Genomic DNA, 17951 nt, shown 5'->3' on the forward strand with positions numbered 1-17951 from the left:
GAGGACTTAAGCCACTAGGCTATTGCACTAGGTTCACCTGTAGGCTTTTGAAGTACTGCTCCCTCTGCTTGAACTTCTCCCTCCTGACTTAGATAATCTCTTGGTTTTTTTTTCTAGGTTTCAATTTAAGTGGTATAGAAATCTTTTGTTTCTGTACCAGCCAATACATCACAAGAACAAGTGAGGATATATTTAATTATTTGTTGAAAAACTATGCAGCAGTCACTTCTGCTTAGCTTGCCGTGGTAACTCTTCATTTCCACACAAGCTGGAGTAGATTTTCAGCACTTCCGTGCTGAACGCAAGTCACATCGGCTTACAACGTTATCAACAGAGAGTCCATGCAGCTCTGCGAGTGGAATGCTACCTGCTGTGGCATTTTCAAGGTGATTCCATTCTCCGTGCTCACTGACGTCAGAGTGACAGACACTACCAGGAAGGGGTGAGGAATGTAACGTGACATGGAGACCTCCTGAAGAACTTGAATGCCAGCAGAAGTGTGTGCACTGCAGAAACAAAAGAAACCACCTAGGTGAATGCCATGTTTACAATCCTCCCTTCTCTTCTGTGCTAACAGTAGCAGCGTCTCACGCTTACACACGCTCTGCGTGTCATGTACCTATCATCTTCTACAGATGTTGCAGTCACAACTGGAGCTGTAAGAGTGGGGATATTCAATGGGAAAAAACCCTAGTTGATCCAGAGAGGACGAGGGTTCAACCACTAAAGCTAATAATTCGTCTCAAGTGTTAACCCTGTGCTACGTTCCAATCACCGCGCTACTACAGCAAATAGGTGCTTTATATCTGTTTCAACAAAAACAAAAATACAAAAAAATATCAGAAGAAAACAAAATTCAAGAGGTGTAGTCTAAATGATGCAAGCTGACCGGATGCCAAGAGTTGTCAGGCAACAGGTAGTGACAACAGGGTTTCGTTTCTTCCCGCTCCAGGACAGTGGGAATAAACCAAGCCCGTCTTAAAGACCTTCTTCTTCCCAAGGTCTGACACTGGGCGCCTTCCAGTTTCCTCAGTGTTCCCAGACTAAGGTAGGCATCAATCAGTCTTCAAGATGTGATAAAAATTCAGTACCTAAGAGTTAAAAAACTAGGTTTTCTTTTTTTAAATTAATTCAGTTAAGTAGCTAAAGGAGTTAATATTTCCTTTTGTTCTGCCAGTTACTATGTAAAATAATAATTAAAACTACTTGTTTTTTGACATCTAAAAAAAGTGTAAAGATACAGTAACTTTTAAAAAAAATTGGGGGCCCGGCGGCGTGGCCTAGCAGCTAAAGTCCTTGCCTTGAACGCCCCGGGATCCCATATGGGTGCTGGTTCTAATCCCGGCAGCTCCACTTCCCATCCAGCTCCCTGCTTGTGGCCTGGGAAAGCAGTCGAGGACGGCCCAATGCATTGGGACCCTGCACCCACGTGGGAGACCCGGAAGAGGTTCCTGGTTCCCGGCATCGGATCGGCGCGCATCGGCCCGTTGCGGCTTACTTGGGGAGTGAATCATCAGATGGAAGATCTTCCTCTCTGTCTCTCCTCCTCTCTGTACATCTGCCTTTCCAATAAAAATAATTTTGTTTTTAGATTTATTATTATTGGAAAGCCAGATATACAGAGAGGAGGAGAGACAGAGAGGAAGATCTTCCATCTGATGATTCACTCCCCAAGTGACTGTAACGGCCAGTGCTGTGCTGATCCGAAGCCAGGAGTTTCTTCCGGGTCTCCCACGCGGATGCAGGGTCCCAATGCTCTGGGCCGTCCTCAACTGCTTTCCCAGGCCACAAGCAGGGAGCTGGATGGGAAGCGTGGCTGCCGGGACCAGAAGCGGTGCCCACATGGGATCCAAGGCACGTTCAAGGCGAGGACCCTAACCACTACACTATTGTGCCAGGCCCGATGTAGTAACTCTTGACAAAACACAATTTATAGAGGAAAATTAGAGAGGAGCAAAAAAATTACTTTTCCTATGCAATACGCATACTCACCCATCTGATTTTCTTTCAATACTGTAAAGGCATATTGAACAGTCTGCTCTAAACACTATGATCATGTCCCGGAAGACACTAAGCAGCAATGTCTCCACTTGTGTCTTGGTCACATGAGCAAAGGCGTTGTCCAGATTTGATGTTCGTAAGTATACTCTGAGCTGAACAAAACAAAAGTCAAATCAGGAAACAAGAAGGCTACCTGGAACAGTGAGTACTTCTGACATGGTGCCTTTCTGAATCATTTTCAAGTAGAAATTAAAAGACTTATTTGAAAGTTAACAATAAATGAGCTCCGGTTATACTTCGGCATGCCAGCCCAATGTATGTAATACAGTATACACATAACCAAAGGATGAAGTGATTAAAGCTGTGAATGCATCATTATGAGAGATTCCTATTAGAACTACTTATCTAGACCTGGCCTGAGAGGTGACCAGCAATTCCTCAGAACAGCCTAATAAATCAACAATCCTACGTGGAAGACGACACTTTTTTTATTGTTTGAATTTCTTTGAGAGGCAAGGAGCGGGAAGAAGGGGCATCTCCTTAAAAGCCCACAACGGCAGGCAGTGGGAAGATCAGGCCGGGCCTAGCAATCCACAGCCTGGAGTCTGGAAGGAGGGACACATGCGTGGTGTCTCAGGTGGATGGGAGCCAGCCACCACCTTCCAGGGTCTGCGAAGCAGGAACTCAGAGCCAGCAGGTGGAGCCGGGAATAAAACACAGGTATTCTGGGGCCAATGCTGTGGCCTGGCAAGCTAAACCTCAGCGTGCAGCATCCTATATGGTGTCAGTTCCAGTCCCGGCTGCTCCACTTCTAATCCAGCTCCCTGCTAATGTGCCTGTGAGAGCAGCAGAGCATGGCCCAAGCATGCGGGCTCCTGCACCCATGTGGGGATCAGGTAGAAGCTCCAGGCTCCTGCCTTTTGTCCAGCCCAACTTTGGCCACTGAGGCCATTGCAGGGTAAGAGTACAGTAGCAAATGGAAGATCTTGTTCTGTCTCTCCTTCTCTCTGTTAATACCGCATTTCAATTAAAAACAAATCCTACAAAAGCCCACAAAAGAGTCAGTCTTATAAATTTTTTAAGTATTTTAAAATTATTATTAAGCTCCACAGAGAATATTTAAGACAAAACATATGGAGAAGGTTATCTTAAAAGTCCCAATTGCCATTTAGAAAAGTATATTCTGAACAGCCAAAATATGCTAAATATGTGATGAAAAAATGTTTACAAGAAAAATTTTTTTAAAGATTTCATTTATTTGAAAGACAGATGCACAGGGATGGAAAGACAGAGAAATCTTCCAATTTGCTTGTTCATTGCCCAGAGGACCTCGACAGCCAGCACTACACCACACCAAAGCCAGGAGCCAGGAGCTTCCTCCGGGGCTCCCATGTGAGTGGCAGGGTCCCAACACGGGGACCATCCTCCGCTGCTTTTCTCAGGCCGCTAGCAGGGCACCAGATCGAAGAGCAGCGGCCAGGGCACACACCAACACCCCCGGGGTGCTGCAGGCTTTACCCATGACCCCACAATGCCGGGCCCCAACACAATAGTTACTACATAAAATTAAAAAGTTTTCAGTAGCTTTAAAATGTAAAAAATCTGTTACTTCTGAGAAACCAGAAACAAACAGCAAACCCTTACCTCTTCTTGATGGTCACTTATGTTGTAACACGCGAGGACCATAAAATCATTCCACCAGGCTAAGCCACCTGTCACAATCATATTTTGTTCCTCAAAAAGGAGATTTTAAAAACATGTTACCAGCAATTGTAACAAAGTACCACATCTATAAAACATTCTTAGACATATAGTAAAAGCTCATATTAGTTTTTCATTATTTTCTACCCATTTATTGCTTCAGGCTCTTTATTCATAAAGATTTGTATCCTGCTTTTAAAAATAAATATTTCTGTAATGAAGCACACAGATCTTACAAAGTGACTGGGCACCAAATGCCTCACTATGCCCATATCCAAAAGACCTTGGCTTAGATTCTAACCTTGTCCTGTATGAGATGACTGACTGAATCCTGGCCTCTCTTTTGGCCAGTGGTGAGCAACAATAACGTCACCACTGGGTGTTAGGTAACGACCGACATCAGAGCACCCTACTGTGCTTGGTAAACACCAGCCACCTGCTAAACACTCAAGTCCTTTTCTTTCCTCCCATTTGATTCTTGTCAAACCTAACTGTATGTGTACATACATGTGCACTGTCCACATATGTGTATCAAGTGCAGACAAGCTAGGAACGATACTGAGTTTGGACAAACTCACTCTGATCCTATATAAAAAGCTCAATCCAGCAAGTAAAATTAAATCCTCAAATAAATTATTCTTCCTGATCTCAGCAAGAGTTAAGAACTATTTCAATACAACATCTTTTATCAGAAATTATCAAATACTGTATCAACTCAAATATTATTCAATATAAATTTGATTTTGTTTCTTTCCTATAATTAAGGGTTACATTATCTTTCACATTGTATTTTTCTTATACTTTAAGCAACAGGTTTTTAATTTCAAAAAGACTAACCTGAGTAATGTTTCCAAAAAGTTTCCATTTTTTGGTGAGCAAGGAGTAATGTGCAAAACCAAACTTGCCAACGACAGCAATATTCTGTCCAAGTTTATCAATAGCTGAAAACTGTCAAAAAATATATGTAAGAACTTTCTTTAAAAAAACTTATTTGTGCAAGCCTATTTTATGAGTATTACATTTACTAGCATTATTTGTTAGACAACTAATAATTGTTTACTAAGTAAATATAAAATGCTAACTTAAAAATCCATTTACACAGTTAAGCTTGAGAATGCTACAAATATTAACAAACCAGCAATGCACAATGGGTCAAGCATTAACACAGTAATCTATTCCCTGGAGGGTTCAATTCTTGCATGCTTTCTGAAGCAAATACTATCCAAGCAAAAGTAACAACAAAACTGCAACTCACCCGTATTGGCCAATTGCTCTCCAGATAGGTGCTGGAAATCTACAGAAAACAGCGCGTAAGACTTGTCAAATCACTGAAACTTTCACATGAACTGATCAGCAAATGAGATTTTCATCTTTCTGTATAATATGTAAGGTGTCTCAAGTAATGGAAATGAGCAGAGCAGCTGACATTTCTCCTTGTACATGTGAGCCGGCATTTCACCTCTTACACCTCAATCACTTCAAGTTTCCAGACATCACACTTTGTCTTCCTCCAACAATGTTTGTTCATTTGCTTTAAATACTGAACTAAGTGAGTACTGATCGGTATTTCCAGGGAAGCACCTTGTGTGAGGGCAGCTAGGAATTCTGCATAATTCTGGGATGTTGGTAAGAACCCCAGAACCACCACAGCTCATAAAGTTACACCCTCAGCAACATTTTGGCTTTTAATGAAATACATTTATTACCTTTGTGCCACTGGATTAAAAAAACCAATGCTTTAAAAATTTACCAATATAAAAATCTGTCAGAAAAAACAAAGTGTTAGTTTTGTACTGTCACTAAACAAACATCCATGCAGGTGTAAATTTAAGATATGATTTTTCTGTTTGGTGTGAAATTTACTCATCTAAGAATTCTCAACATATTTCAGAAAATAAAACCTGGACAGCAAGTAATAAATACGTTTTCTTGTCGTATGTGTCACACACTTTGTGTGCGCCACGTGTCAGGCATCTTCATGTGTGGTATTACCGTATCACAACTTTTATATGTAAAAACACGCTTCAGGATTACCAGTGTAGGTTTAAATTACAGCTTCATCGAGACCGCGTTTCTTTCCCACTGGCCTATGATCAGTTCTCATGGCACGTGGTGGGGAGGGGTGAGAATAAACCAACAGGAGAAAGTCTCCTTTCCCAGAATAAAAGCTTTAGCTTATTCAAACTTATTTTCATTTTACTAAAGCAACATTTAAAAAAAAAAAAAAAGGATAGCCAAAATAAAAAGCCAGGTAAGGTACAATCAAAATCAGTAGGCTGTTATGTTAAAACAAATCAAGTAATAACAACATATAAATTAGACTTCATTAATTATCTGGTAAGTAAACTCAAAGTCTTATTAAATTGACAGCTTTAAATACAAAGATTTTCTTAATCCAAGAGCTGGGCTTTGAACTAAAGATGACTGTGTCATGACACAAGGTTGAAGAAGGCCTAACTTGAACCTTAGGCCAATTAACAACACTCACTCAAACAGGTAAAGTTAGTTCAGAATAACAGCCAATAGTAAATTATAGTAAACTGAGATAACAACTGGATGACTAAAATGAAACTGAAGAAAGTTCTGGAAGCAGTTACTCAAGGGTGGAGAAGCCTTTTTTCTGTCAGTGGCCATCTGGACATCCATAACATTACTCAGACCATACAGCATGATCAATTAAAAAATATGCCTACTAAGAACTTTGTAAATTTTGAGTTCTGGCTATGGCTGCCGTAGTAGGGCCAGAGCAAATGATTTCCCCGGTCTTATATGACCTGTGGGATGGATACTTCCACCCCTGCCAAAAGTAAAACACATTTTCTTTAAGCAAAAGGAGTTACCTGAGGAATGTACCAGACCCAGCTCTGTCCCAGTCACCATGACAACAGAATAAATCCTCGGTGCCCCAACCCGGGGGATCCCACCAACGCACAAGGCTCACCCACGACAGCCACGCCTCAAGGGAAGCTTCCTTTCCACTCGGTTTTGTTTCTGAAGATGTTATGAAAATACAGACGAGCACATAAGCCTACGTATCATCTGAACTTTGACCTCTATCCCTAACAACGAGAACAGTCCACAGAACGGAAGAAGCAGGTGAAGAGACCTGGGTCATGACTGCACACTCAGGCTACGTCAGACTTACACGAATAATTACACCTGACATCTCCACAGGACCGTGACCCACCTGGCTTTGGACTTCCTGATCCCCCCTTTTTAATATGTATTCTTTTTTATTGAAAAGGTAGATTTTAGTGACAGTGAAGAGACAGACCTTAGCAGCTACTAGGCTACCGTGTCAGGCCGTGGGTGGCCTTCAAAACGCGCTTCACTGGGTTCAACACAGTGGTGTAGCCAGTAAAGCTCCTGCCTGTGGAGACGGCATCCCACATGGGGGCCAATCTGCTTCCCAACTGCCGTGTTTTTTTTTTTTTTTTAAAGACTTATTTATTTTATTACAAAGTCAGATATACAGAGAGAAGGAGAGACAGAGAGGAAGATCTTCCGTCCGATGATTCACTCCCCATCTGGAACCTCTTCCGGGTCTCCCATGCGAGTGCAGGGTCCCAAAGCTTTGGGCCGTCCTCCACTGCTTTCCCAGGCCACAAGCAGGGAGCTGGATGGGAAGTGGAGCTGCCGGGATTAGAACTGGCGCCCATATGGGATCCCGTGGCGTTCGAGGTGAGGACTTTAGCCGCTAGGCCACGCCGCCGGGCCCTCTGTAACTCTGTTAAAAATATTTTTGGGGAGCCTAGAGCAGTAGTCTAGTGGCCAATATCCTCAACGTGCATTTGCCAAGATTCTATGAGGTCACTGGTTCTAGTCCCAGTGGCCCCACTTCCCATCCAGCTCCCTGTTTGTGGCCTGGGAAAGCAGTTGAGGACATCCCAAAGCCTTGGGAGCCTGCATCCACATGGGAGACCCAGAAGTTGTTCCTGGCTCCTGGTTTCAGATCGGATCAGCTCAGCCTTTGTGGCTACTTGGGGAGTGAATCTGTGGATGAAGATCTTTCTGTCTTTTCTCCTCTCTGTATATCTGACTTTCCAACAAAAAAAATAAATCTTTCAAAACATTTTTGTTTTGTTTTGAATCCAATTTTGGGGGCAGTGCTAAGGTGCAGCTGCCTGTAGTCTGAGCATCCCATATAGGACTGGTTCCAGTAGCAGGTGCTCCACGGCCGGTTCAGCTCCCGCCTCACGTGCCTGGGGAAGCAGTGAGGGATGGCCCAAGTGCTTGAGCCTCTGCATCCAGACGGGAGACCTGGATAAAACTCCTGGCTTCCGACAGGCCAGCTGAGCCACTGCAGCCATTTGGGAAGTGAGCCAGTGGATGGAAGAGCTCTCTGTAACTCTGCTTTCCAAGTAGAAAACAAAACAAAATAAAAAAACAAGCGAAACTCCTACTTTATTGATCTCCTTAATACTTGTGCCTTACCCAATGTGGCTGCTCGTCCCTCACATTTTGTGAGCATTCATCTTGCGCTGTTAGGCAGGTCAACTACAAAATCAACACTCTCGGGCCCGGCGGCGTGGCCTAGTGGCTAAAGTCCTTGCCTTGAACGCGCCTGGATCCCACATAGGCGCCAGTTCTAATCCCAGCAGCTCCACTTCCCACCCAGCTCCCTGCTTGTGGCCTGGGAAAGCAGTCGAGGACGCCCCAATGCATTGGGACCCTGCACCCTCATGGGAGACCCGGAAGAGGTTCCTGGTTCCTGGCTTCGGATCGGCGCAGCACCGGCTGCTGCGGTCACTTGGGGAGTGAATAACTGGATGGAAGATCTTCCTCTCTGTCTCTCCTCCTCAAGTTCCAGGTTCCTGGCTTCAGATTGGCGCAGCTCTGGCCATTGCGGCTCACTTGGGGACTGAATCATCGGACGCAAGATCTTCCTCTCTGTCTCTCCTCCTCTCTGTATATCTGACTTTGTAATACAATAAATAAATCTTTAAAAAATAAATCAACACTTTCCCATCAGTGAATACCATGATGCATAAACCTGTCAGATGTTTCTATCAGCCGCAACACAGCACTAAAAAACAGCCGTCCAAGGAGGACCACAGAATACTACAACAATCTTTAAAAATTTTTCACATTGTGCTCCATCTATTAATAAACTACTCTGAAAATCTAAAAATTAAATTTGTAGTTAGGAAGACACAATTAAACAACAACAATTAAAAAAACAAGACGCTTCTACTGATAGCGACTAACCTTGCTTCGGACAAGCACGTATTCGTTTTGTTTTAGTTAAAGCAAAGAAAGAAGTAACATGGGATTTCCCCATCAGGAGGTTAAGGGATGTGAGGAGAAAGGATTGACAGACAAGAACCAATCAGGTTCTCGGGCTGCGGAGCGGAATTAGCAGAACTCACTAGATGAGCCCTACGCTCTGCAAGGAGCTCGCAGGGTAGTACCTCACGCAATATGCTTTGACGCGCTTGGAAAGGGGGCACGGGAAAGAGAAAGTCGACCAGACACACGGGTTTCCTCAGGAGTCATCTCTGACAGCTAAAATCCTGGAGGGGCAGACACCAGACAACCACCTTAAGGAACGCCACGAGGGCACTGCAACCATCATGGGGCTGGAATGGACTACCCGATCGCTAAGCTCCTTCCAGCTCCAAAAATTCTACGAGTCCATTACAATTTAATTGTTTCTGGGACACTTTGTCATTCTCAAGGAAAATGAAAAACCTATTTAACTCAATTGTTCAAAGCTTACCTTCCTACGTATCTTTAGCTATCTAATGAACACAATCAGAAGCAGTCTTACCAGCATCTGACACCCTAAAATAAGCATTACATGCTTTTTATGTGGAACGCTTACTAGACAGCTAAGAATCACTGAATTTTTGAGCTGGTTGGAAGGAAATTCAATGCTTGGTATTGCCTGATGGATTTTCGAGTTCCAGACCTACCTTCTTTGATCCTCTGCTCTACTTGGCTCTCTGGGAACACAGACCTGGCTAAGCAGAACTGGCATTGACGCTAGGTCAGTGTAGAATGACTAGTTCAAAGTACAGGGAAATAAAAATAGCAGAGAAATGGCTATAAGAGAGAAGGGAGCAGTGGACAATTTTAGTCAAGGAAGTAGCCAATGCAGTTTTATTTTAACACTTGTAAAATTATAAAATGGTATATACATTGAGCTTATGAATTTGTTATGTAAGTTAAACACATTTTCTTTTAGTGTATACATTTTATGTAATGATCATTTTTCTGTCTCTTTCCACTTAAAAAAAGGTGAAAACAACATGAAAGCTAAGATAAGCTAGTAATGTACAGGTAGAGAGAGGTAAGCCGAGGGACTGGGGAAACAGAAACTGACTCAAACAAACCAACCCAAGATGCTCTGATACAGATATTTTGCTATTCTATGTACAAAAGTTTTTCTCTTAAGAAACTTCAATGTTTTACCAAAATTGACTTTGTTATCCAGATAAATCACCAAGTGAAATGCCAATGTATCTAATTTCCTAAAACAAATGGCTAATTTAAAGGTTATATCAGAATGAGTTAAGCAACTTGGAGTAAGATTAAATAATAGGGGTGGCATTCACATGTGTTGATAGCAGCTGATACCTGGGATGCCCCTACCCCACGATGGAGTTCCTGGTTCAGTCCTAGTGTGCTTCTATCTCTAGCTCTCTGCACATGCGCATCCTGGGAGCCAGTGGTGAGAACGCCAGTCCCTGGGGCCCTGCCACCCACAGAGAGGCAGTCTAGGCTCCCAGGCTTCTGGCTTCAGCCTGACCCAGCACTGACCAGCACGGGCTGGCAGGAAAATGGACTACCAGATTTCACTCTTGTCTGCTTTTCAAACAGATTTAAGAAATGTAAAGACTGAGTAATAAAATTCTTAAATAAAGTCCAACACTTGATTTTTGGACTGGGTCCAAAGTCAGGGAAATTTAGTGCGACCCCAACTGGACTACTCGGTCAGCTTTTTAAGATACTCCTCGACATCTGTCACTTTAGATGAAATTAAATGAACTTTTTCCTATACAAATCTGTGGAAATAGATCTACATAAAAAATAACCTGTCATCGTTAATGAGTGGAAAAAAACTTCCAGCTGTTGACACTACTGACGAATGTAACAAGATAGCAGTATACAGTGAATGGAAAAACATGAAAAAGAGGTCAAGAACACAGAGAAGCTGGAGAGAAACACGACAGCTATTAAGGTGTAAAAACAGTCTGTTCCACGAGACCCCTTCGCAAGGACTAAGCCACCTGGAGACTTACCTGCACAACGTGCCAGTGCCGATGTCCTAGTAAAGTGCTCAAGCTCGGAGACTCTAATCCTCCATCCGCAAACAGACTCTTTTCCCGACCCAGCTGGTGCTTGGCATGTGCTGAGGAGCTCCTGGGATTCTGGCTCTGCGAGGCCTCCCCACAGTTCAAGTACAAGCGGTCCTCTCCCTGAAGCAGTACTTGCTCTTGGTTACTCTACATAAAGAAGGAAGGGGGCAAAGAGAAAAACAAGTAACAGTCATTCAATATTGGGCAGAGGCAAGTAGTTTTATTGCAGGAAATACATATTTTGCAACATCATTTTCCATTACAAAGAACAAGCAATATTTTAACCATTACTTCCCAGCGTAAATCAATATTTGTCTGTTTTATGATATAGTTGTAAACATGTCCAGATTTGCAAACTTCTAAATTGTGACCCAAAATGGCAATGATCTGAGACTGCCCCATCTGAGAAACCCAATACAGCTACTCATTCTTTACAGTTTACAAATGAATGTCACAACAAAGTGTATCAGTGGGAGAAAGAACACATGTCTGTTCAAGGAATACACGCGTGTGCATGATCTCCCATGTGCCCTCACAGCAGGAAGAGCGGATGGGAGAGCTTCCAAACACAGGGAAGGAACCATGGAAGCCTAACTCTACAGTTCTGCTCTAGAAAAACTCCACAAATACCGGGTAAACACCTGATTAATGCCAAAGACTGTCACAGGTAGGCTGGCATGCTGGCAAGGCGTGCTGGTGGACTGGGCTTGGGGACTTGGGCATGTGATGGGGTCCCAGGCTGGGATGGTGGTATGGGCTTGGGGACCCCTGTAAGCGCTTAGGTCCCAGATGGGAGGAAGGCAGGGTCCCGGGCAGCACATGTGCTGGAGGATTGGCTTGGGGATCCGTGCATGTGCTGTGGTTCTGGGTGGGTGGACAGGGCTCCAGGCCAGCATACCACCCTGATGGAGGACCAGGCTGGGCAGCTCATGTGCTCACATATGTGGCGGCTGTGGATTGATCATGGAAGGAGTGTGGGATGTGAGGGAGCAGAGACCAGAGGGAGTCCACTGCAGGAGAGGAATGACTTCTGGGGGACTTCGATTGACAGGGCCACTGTACCTGCAGGTAAACAAGGGGGCAGACTGAGCTGTTTCTGGGAGGGAAATTGGAGGACCTTTCTGAGTCAGATCAACACACCTGCCCATGTGGGAGACCTGAGCTGGGCTAGTTAGCATCAACTACCACTCACTGGCACACACTAAAGCTAGGGCTGGGGGCCTACCGTGAGTTGTCTCTGGTGCGGCAGAATGGGCAGGGCTGGGTCCAACTGTAGCACACTGGCATGTGCAGGAGCCAGGATGGGGAGAAGGCCATGCTGGGCTAGGCCAACATACCCACCAATTTGCTGAAAGCAAGGGATGGGGATAGGCTGAGCAGGATTAAACTGTAGCATCCACCAAGATTTGGGACTGGGGGTGGGTCAGGTCAGGCCAGGCCAGGCCAGGCTGCAACATCCAATTGCAAAGGCCAAGATGGGGGATGGGCTATGTCTGCACGGTTGGAGTAACCATTGGCACGTGCAAGATCTGTGGATCAGAGCAGGCCTAGCTTCGCAGTTAAGGGGATGTCCTGGCTGGGTGGTGGTTCCCACTAGTAAACATGAGAGCTGGAATGGGGGCTGCCAACTGGGCTTTACCTGGTTGTAGCATTGCTAGGCATGGGGGGGACTGAGTCCGGGTATACCAAACTGGGCTAGGTTCCAGCATCGCTGATGCTCAAGAAAGCCAGCATGGGTATAGGACATGCTGGGCTCGGTCTTGGCACCATTCAATCACATGACATTTGGGTCTAGGGTTAGACCAGGTGGGACTGGGCTGTAACAGTAAGAGCCAGAATGGGTGTGGGCCAGTCAGGCAAGGCTGCTGTACCTGCTGGGACAGGGGGCGGGCCAAGTCAGCTTGGGCTAAGCACCCACCAGTGTGCACAGATCTAGGACTAGCAGGTGACTTGATAGAGGAGCTTGGGGAACCCCTCTGTCAGGATGCAGTCCCTGCAGGTGACCATAAGAACCAAGCCTGGGAGCATCCTAGACCAGGCCAGGTTACAGTATTCACTGGCATAGGGGTGGATCAGATCTGGGGGCAGGCTGGGCTAAGCCAGGTTTCAGCACTTGCTGGCAAATGCCGAGGAGTGGCAGACCATGCCAGTCTGGGCTGCAGCATCCATCAGCACATGTAAGACCATGTAAGACCCCCGGGTGGGCAGGGGGAGGCAGAACCTAGTAGGGAGGCTGTGAAGACTCCCTTGCTGGGCCACTGCTTCTGCTGCTGAGTGTGAGAGCTGGGACTAGGGGCAGACCAGGCTAGGCAGGGCTACAAAGCCTGTTGGCCTACATGTGAGCTTGCTTGAGGGGAGAGCCAGGATGGGCTGACTATCCACTGGTACATGCATGAGACAGAGTAAGTGCAGGCTGGTTTGGCTTTTCTGTAGCATTAGTTGGCAAATGCCAGGAATGGGGGCAAGTCTTATTAGGCTAGACTGTAGAACCATCTGAAAAGTGCAAAATCCAGGGGTGGGGTGGGCCTAGTAGGGAAAGTCTGGGCACTCCTCTGATGGGCTGCAGCTCCAGCTGGTGAGCATGAGAACCAGGGCTGGGCACAGGCCTGGCTAGAGTCAGCACCTGCCAGCCTAAGCATGGGCTGGATAGTGGGGTCGGCTGGGTTGAGCTAGGATGCATCACCCATTGATGTGCACAAAAGCCGAATGGGATGTGGGACGCACCAGAACACAGGAATGGGGCTAGGAGTGGGTCTGGTGGTGATTTTTGGGGGTCACTCCAACTGGGTTGCAATTCCCACTGGTGTGCATGAGAGCAAAATGTGTGGTGGGCAGGGTTGGGCTGGGTCGTAACATCCATTGGTTTGCATATAAGAGGTTAGGGACAGAACTGAGCAGGCAACTAGTATGAGCATAGGTGATGTGGGTGACTAAGCCAGACCCTACAGTGGTTGGCATACACAGCAGTCAGGTCTGAGGTCACCTCTGGTGAGGTTTCTGAGGTGAACGGCTCCTTCTTAACCCCACAACTGGAGCACTGGACTCAGAACTCCAATCTCAAGGCAAAGCATGGGATCTATGGTTTGACCATGGAGTGCATGTGTCAAAACTGGTCCTCCCTGGTTACTGAAGCTGGTGCAGTGGGCAGCATGCCCAGATACACATAAGGGATATGACAGCTCTTTGAGGCCTAGTACCATGGTAGAGGACAACTCTCCCAGTCGAGCTGTGACAGCAAGCAGATGTGCAAATGGGGACTAAGGTGGACTATGTCAGCCAACGGACCTTGGAAGGATTTTCTCATCTTTGCAGCAATGAATCTCCAGCATGAGAACTACTGAAACGACTAAGCACTACCCTTGGCACCATGCTCCACGTCAGGGACCCTGGGAGGACATCGAGAAGCCATCCCACATCCCCAGGTACTGATGTGGTTAGGATACTGGCTTTGGTCACTCCCCTTCCCTCCCCTCTCCAGATACAGGAAGAAAAGGAATATGGGAAACACTGGTCTCATCTACTTTTCCCTGTTCTGCATCCCTTCCCTACACATGTGGGAGACCGAGATGGAACTCCTGGCTCCTGGCTTCAGTGTGGCTGGTGTACTCATCTGGGGAGTTCACCAGTGAATGCAGGATCAAGATCTCGTTCTCTTTCCCTCTCTGCCTTCCAAATAAACAAATTACTTTTTAAAAAGAACAACAGCAGCAACAGGGAAAGACATTTGGCTAGGAAATTCCTATGCCATCCGGACTCTCGTCTCCCAGTGCCTGGGTTCACGCTTCGGCTCCGTCTCCTGTCTGTCTCAAGCTACTGTACACCTGGGAAGCAGCAAGTGACGGCCCCAGTCCTCAGCTTCCTACCACGCGTGTGGAAGAACCAACCTTGACCTTCTACCTGACCTAACCTGAACTATTATGGGCATTTGAGGATTGAACCAGTGGTCGGGAGATCTTCCTTCCAAATAAATATAATAAACAATCTATTCATTTAAAGCCACAAGTATCACATAAAAGACAACATGTCAATTATAGGAGTATATTCAACATGCAAGTGTCATAAAAAAGTGTTTGGAATTCCAATATGAAAGACACTAAAACTAACTTGGTTTTAAATACACTTACCATACAAGGGTTCACAGTGAGGGCACTCTTGATGAACTGAAACAACAGAATGCTGGGCTGTTTCATTACACTCCTGAGGTCAGACTCGATCTCGCTGTGTTGAGAGCCGAAGCCGCTGATGACCCACAGGTGGTAACCCTCTGCACCCCAGCTCTGGAGGGAGGCAGAGGAAGGAGAGTCAAAGCAACACAAACTTGCTGCCACCCTTCCCGAGCTTTCTATACTCCATTTCTGAAATAACCAGCAACAGCATTGTTAGTGGCTTCTGAAGCTGGAAAAACCATGACAACACGAAGAATCACATCTTCCATGGTATCAGCCATCACACTGGTCTCTACCCAGAATCACATCTTCCATGGTATCAGCCATCACATTGGTCTCTACCTAGAATCACATCTTCCATGGTATCAGCCATCACACTGGTCTCTACCTAGAATGGTGAGAACACTACACACCGTCCGCTACTATTTCACGATCTTAATCCCATGAAAAATGCACTTTACTTTGTAAATTATCCATTAATTTATTTGAGCTGCCCCTCAAAAAACAAACCAAAGCTCCTTTCAGAAAACAACCCATCCACCCAGGTTATCTGGAGGAAGGTGGAAAACTATTTGATTAACTTTCATTTCAACTTGGCTTTTTGCTTCATTTGCTTAGGCAAGCTCTCTGGTTTTTCAAAATCTAAGTTTCTTCCTCTGTGAAATCACAATGCTCAAATAAGCACCTGTAGGCCCATTCAAGTTTAATACTGTGTAACTAGATTCTATGACAGTACTATTTATGATTAGTAATTTCCAATCTGTGATCCAAGAAAAATGATAACTGTGTGGGGGGGGAGATTCATGAATTATTCTATAACTTCTAAAACTTAACAGAAGTTATGCTCTCTTATGACAAAGTGGCACAAGGTAATTAAATTCTTACCTTGTGCCTGAAATAGCAACCTAGTGAGGCCGATAACTATGACTTTCACATGCCATTCAGCAATGGCAGTTACGGAAATGCTTTCCAGTTGAAAACTTGCTTTAAAATGAGGTAGGCAAAGACACAAAAAGCAGTTCTTGGTAGAAAAAGGTTGGGAAGTACTATTTAGGGCAAGCACGGTGCTTCAGCACTGGAGAAACCTAAGAACAGAATATGTCTTCCTCTGGAGAACAAGAGGAGAGGGAGTGAGGAACCTCACTGCCACTCATTTCACATCATCGCACACAGAGGAAATGCAGGAAAAATGTTTTGTAAGAAGACAAAAATTACAACTCACTACAGAACTCCAGAACTCCTGTAGACAGGTAATAAGGAAAATTACAAAGGCTGGCTTTCATTTTCTTGCTATATTATCTCAAATTCATATGCTCAAAAAAAAAGCAAAAAGCAAACAGCATTTCACTGTCAAAGAGCAGCCCGTGAGAATCATGTCAGTGAGTTTCACAAAGTGTGGAGGCGTGCTGTGCAAACAGAAAGGACCCATCTTACAGTCACTACCTTCACAACACAGGTAAGCCAAACTCAAAATAACGAAAACCACACCAGCCTCTCCACTACAAATTTCATCAAAAGAAGATACAGTTGTGATTAAGATAGTTTTGTGATTTTGGTAAGAACATGAGAGGAAAAAAAAGGAAGCCAATGCTAAGCATTTTATACTATGTTTTTTTTTTTTTCCTTACCCTACATCCCAAACAGAAACTGCTTACCATAGAGCTGATCTTCAGGGGATCTTTTTTGATGCCATCAGATCTATAACTAAAACACAACAGAAACTGCTAGAACCTTTCAGTTAAATACAATGCATGTCCTATTTCACATCAGTTTTTTTTTAAGCTTTTTTCTTGACTAGAGAAAATAGATTATTTGGAATGAACCAAACAGATAAAAAACATCAGAACACATGGGATACCACCAAAAAAGCAAACAATCAAAAAACAGTATGGATTGGACTGTTGGAATGTTTCACATTAGTTTTTAAAAACTTGATTTTGCTACCTTAAAAACCATCTTAAAAAATAAATGCAATCTTTCAAAAAAGACTAAAGTATCATAATGAAAACTTGAGAAACTTGTGTTGTTAGAAATGAATGACTGTACGAAAACACCACGCAAGCTACCACACTTAGGGGTTTTCTCTCAGCCACATTTTTCACAGTCCAACTGACATCTTGACAGTCCGCGGTTTGATGTTCAGAGTACACAAAATGGGCAGAAATATCAAGCCTCTAGGCTTATATAAATTAACCAGGAAGACAATGAAATTTTCCACTTTCCACTAGTTACTTATGTACACATCTCCTAACTCTTACTAGATGATAAGCTGCTTGAAGGCAGAGCCACATGTGATTCAGCCTTGATCTAACATACTGCCGTATTTGATCACAGGTAAGTTTCTATACAATGCACCATGTAAAGAGGCTAGAGCTCCATGACATAGGCCCCTATATGCAGGAACTGTCTGGAAGGTAACAGGTAAACTCAACTTGTCTTCATTGACTCACGCGAAATCTCCTCCAAGTGTGCAAATCAGCTGGGCTCCAAACACACTCCATAAAGAAAGGCCTCCATATTCCCATGTAACTATTACAACACTATTGTCAGGAGACCATCTGATCAATTTTACAGCTCCAGTTTTATTCCATATGTCTGTGGAAAACAGTGACAAGTAAAAATTAAATGACTGCTTCTAAAATATTCAACATTTTACAGTCTATATATTCAAATCAAAATGCTGTAAGACAGACCCCGCCCCAGACAAAGTCGACACATCCACAGAAATATCAGGAAGATAGGGCAGGCAGCATTCTTGCGAAACCAGCCAAGCAGCACGAGA

The 17951-nt window shown here is 44.5% G+C and overlaps 1 protein-coding gene across 2 annotated transcripts in view; it reads right to left on the reverse strand.

Annotated features, from left to right (window-relative positions):
• The window catches only part of RIC1 (RIC1 homolog, RAB6A GEF complex partner 1), an 87078-nt gene that overhangs the window by 14331 nt on the left and 54796 nt on the right, over positions 1 to 17951 (reverse strand). For both annotated transcript variants that reach the window (XM_058657317.1, XM_004591816.2), the window contains exons 9-17: positions 17620 to 17764; positions 16825 to 16873; positions 15128 to 15280; positions 10947 to 11150; positions 4958 to 4996; positions 4540 to 4650; positions 3646 to 3735; positions 1993 to 2153; positions 368 to 506 (exon numbers count right to left, since the gene is read on the reverse strand). In XM_058657317.1, the coding sequence (XP_058513300.1) occupies positions 368 to 506; positions 1993 to 2153; positions 3646 to 3735; positions 4540 to 4650; positions 4958 to 4996; positions 10947 to 11150; positions 15128 to 15280; positions 16825 to 16873; positions 17620 to 17764 (1091 nt within the window). The remainder of the gene's footprint in view (positions 1 to 367; positions 507 to 1992; positions 2154 to 3645; positions 3736 to 4539; positions 4651 to 4957; positions 4997 to 10946; positions 11151 to 15127; positions 15281 to 16824; positions 16874 to 17619; positions 17765 to 17951) is intronic.

Source organism: Ochotona princeps, chromosome 31 (assembly GCF_030435755.1).
Source record: "Ochotona princeps isolate mOchPri1 chromosome 31, mOchPri1.hap1, whole genome shotgun sequence".
In the NCBI taxonomy this organism is placed as follows: domain Eukaryota; kingdom Metazoa; phylum Chordata; class Mammalia; order Lagomorpha; family Ochotonidae; genus Ochotona; species Ochotona princeps.